The 3,952-nt window shown below is 37.9% G+C and overlaps 1 protein-coding gene across 1 annotated transcript; it reads right to left on the reverse strand.

The window, feature by feature from the left end:
* Nucleotides 1-869: 869 nt before the first annotated feature.
* Nucleotides 870-1,805, reverse strand: LOC126809927 (uncharacterized; the record flags this gene model as incomplete). The annotated part of the gene is made up of 2 exons (XM_050534810.2): nt 1,566-1,805; nt 870-938 (listed from the first exon to the last, which is right to left on the reverse strand). Coding segments are annotated over exons 1-2 (309 nt in total), but the record flags the coding sequence as incomplete, so codon positions are not given.
* Nucleotides 1,806-3,952: the final 2,147 nt, after the last annotated feature.

Genomic DNA, 3,952 nt, shown 5'->3' on the forward strand with positions numbered 1-3,952 from the left:
GCTTTTTGGTCTAAACTAAAATCGAAGAGGTGTTTTTTTTTTAATTTCCCTTTTCTGTCAGGTTTGGTGATTCTTCATGATTTTTAGCCTTTGATAAGGCAGTAAACCGACATGAATTTAGGTGATCGCACACTAAAATGACGTCACTGACTATATATTCTTTTAATCAGACTTAGCAAAAAATCGAAATGATCAACACTAATTAATATTTTTAGCAGGTCATTGTGACATATTGGACTTTATGTGGTTATACAGTAGGACGTTAAACCCCATTTCATTTCATTTGAGTGGTTATAAAGATCATCGGAATATTAACCCTCTTAGACCAAAAGGTATTTTACCTGTCACATTGGACAGGCTGGCATGCTTTTGTTAGTCCATCAAACTAACCCTAGATGGCCCTACTAGTGTGACAATGGTGTCACTTTGGACTTAAGTGGTAACTAGTTGAATTCGTGTTATTGTCCCTACCCCCCTCCCCTTAAAATTCGTGTGGCGTATACGTCACATGGGGCCTAAGAGGGATAACAAAATGTTATAAGCCAATAAATGTCATGGTTATAACATTGAAGTCAATGGGGAGAGATTTACTAGTTTAAGTCCAAATAGTGAGAAATCCATAACCTTTGCAGGTTGTTTGGGTAAAACAAACCAACTGTTAGGAAATGGTTCATTCAAATCACCTTGGTTTCCATAAACTATACTCCTGGTGCAAAATAAAACACACTTATCGAGTGCATGATGTATAAGTGAGACAACTTCACCATGTAAAATAATAAAAGACACTCACCGAGTATGGGATGTATAAGGGCGACAACTCCACCATGTAAAATAGTGAGGAAACCATATGCTTTCGGAAGATTTTCAACACCCAATAGCGATGTTATCAAAACAGAGAAAAAATTTATGTACATACTGGCGAATAGTCCAAATATAACTGCACACACATACTGACTTGCATAGGTTTGATAAAATCGCATTAAATGACAGTTAACACCAGTAATAAATATGGCCAGCATCATGATTGTCTGTATCTTCATGTACCCCGAATCAGCTATGAAACCAAGTCCTATCCTGGAGATAAAGCTCAACACTCCAATGACAGCAAGAAGTACGGGAACATGATTCTGATCTGCACCAAATTCCTCTAGAATTGCTGGCAGATATTGAATATAGTTATATATTGGAACACCAAAAACGCTTGTTAAAACAATGAAATGAAACAAGGGTCTCTTCAGCAAACGAAAATCAAGAGATTTTAAAACGCCTTTAATGTCGTTGAAAATGCCACTAGACGGTTGTTTGTCCAATCTACTCGCCGGTGGTAGAGAAATAATACTTCCCAACATTGTTGACATTGAATGAATTTCTGGATGAAAACCGGGGCTCTTCTTGATTTCATCTTCTAAAATATTGTCAATTGACCGTCGCCTCCGGGGTTGTGGCAGAGAAAGCAACGAGGAGGTAAGACGCCCTTGGTTCTCATTATTGTGAAGTAATTTATTTTTTGATTCACATTGATTTAATTTTGATTCACATTGATTTAATTTCGATTCTGCATTTACGTTGTCTATTTCGGGTTTGCAAGCATGATCCATCTCAATTTTGCCAGCATCTGCTTGGTTTTCAGATTCCCAATAATCAACACTTATACGAGTCGCTTTATGGGGTGGTTTTGATGAGTACTCTGGTGGCTTTAAAGGTTTAATTAACATAGCAAATACCAATATATTCAGCTCTATACCCGTAAATATAAGTAATGTTCCTTGTAGACCGTACGTGTCCAATAAAAAGCGACATAGCATAGGAAATGTAACTGAAGCAAGGCTAATTCCACTATTTGAGATGGATACAGCCAAGGCTCGCCGTTTATAAAAATATTGACTTATTGCCACTAATCCCGGCCCAACTATCATCGACTGTCCCAGACCTGTAAAGAAAATGAAATATATTCAATAAACTTTAATGATGAGATCAATATGTTTTATATGTATAAAATAACAAAGGAGGTAAAAAGAAAATGGGCGTATTTTTATTAAAGGATATCAACCTGTATAAAACATTGTGTTGTACGATTTTATTTAGGAACGTGTCCTTCATTATTTTTCAAAATGAAATAATAATGAAGTACAGCAAGATCTCGTTTGCTCATGTGAACTCGCCCAGGAAGAGTAAATATAACACGCCCATTCTTAAAACAGGGCCTGGTTACCGTAAAATGCAATCTAGGCAGATATTCTTTAAGTGGCACTCAGTAACTGGGTGGATAAATAAACTGTAACACATACTTATGGAAAAACAGCTACTGATTTATTTAGGCGACGTTTCGAAGAGTATTCTCTCAACGTTATCAAGCTAATACAATATAACAAAATTTGAAGCAACATATATTGTAGCACCATGGGTCTTTTGTCAGACATGGAAAACGGGCCGAGCAAATCCGGTCGCCACATCCTACGTATGACCCATACACCCTATTCTTACTACATATCTTAATAGCCTTGGGATCGTCTAGTATTTTCATTTGTCTTCTTTGCTTTCTTTTCACGTTGTTAGGACGTTTTTCTTATAGGTAGTTAAGAGGTTTGTCTTACCAGGAATAACAAAGCATCAGTTCAGTTCTACATTTTATATCAAGCTGGATACATATGGTTATAATGCATAATAGATTTCATTACCATACTTATAATTAACGTCTTTCACTCAACCCCCAACTCCTGTAAAAGTCTGGGGGGTTGGATGGCTGAATGGTTAGCGTGCGCGTGCTGTATCATAAAGTCTGTCAATGAGTCGACTGGCGTGGTTTCGAATCCCTGGTTGTACGTGACAAGGAGTAGGGTCGCCTGTCCAACCTCGTGGGTTTTCTCCGGGTCCTCCGGTTTCCTCCCACTGCTAAAGACCCCTATGCGCAAGCGAATTATTGAAATAAAATTAAACCATATGTTAGTCCCGAAATGACCTAGTTTGTGTCGAGTGGACGTTAAACCCCATTTCTCTCTCTCTCTCTCTCTCTCTCTCTCTCTCTCTCCAACCAATATCAAATCAGGAAATGGAACCCAACACTATACACCTGTCGTTTTGCTCAGCATTTTAGACGAATTCAAAATCGCTAGAATTATAAACACAAAATGGACAATGTAAACCAAGCAGAATTCCTGACAAGTTTTAACTTACCAACGAAGAAGCATTGTGTACAGATAAGGACAGTGATATTAGCAGCAAAACCAGAGATTAGAATTCCTGTAGAAATAAATATGCTACCAAGCATTACTACCTGTCGTATTGATAGCCTTACTATTAGAATTTGCATCGTAACAAAAGCTGAAATAGAAATAAGGGTTAAATATAGCTGTACGCGACACAGAGCCGTATGAACGGTGTGGACAAAGACCAAATGTCAAGAATATCTTATAAATATTGGCATATTTTGATGTGCACGAGTAGCTACCGTTAGTTATATCTTCATTCTGATTTATTATTCTTTCAATTTCTGCCCCGGAATGAGTCACTTCAACCCTTGCAAAGTGGAGGTCACAACTGGGAACGGAGATAAGTGACAAGAAGCAATGCTGTTTCTAGGTTGAGTAATCCAAGAGTATTCCAATAGCGTTACAGTATAAGCCGTCGACATAAAATAACAATGATTCGCTTGCGCGTAATGGACTTTATTAATGAGTCGAGGGGGGGGGGGAGAGGCTGGACTGGCGACTTTACTCATGATCACGTACAAGCGGGGAATCGAACCACGCCACTTGACTCAATGACAGATTTTTTATCCAACGTGCACGCGTTAAACATTCGGTCACCCACCCCTCATAATTAATGTAATACAATACATAGAGAAACACAAACAATGCAATATTTGAAATTTATACATATATTCTCTGCAAAAAAAGTAGGGGATATTCAGAAACAATACAAAACTGCGGAAATGCACTGCTGTGTTTTATTA

This window comes from Patella vulgata, chromosome 1, assembly GCF_932274485.2.
Source record: "Patella vulgata chromosome 1, xgPatVulg1.2, whole genome shotgun sequence".
Lineage (NCBI taxonomy): Eukaryota > Metazoa > Mollusca > Gastropoda > Patellidae > Patella > Patella vulgata.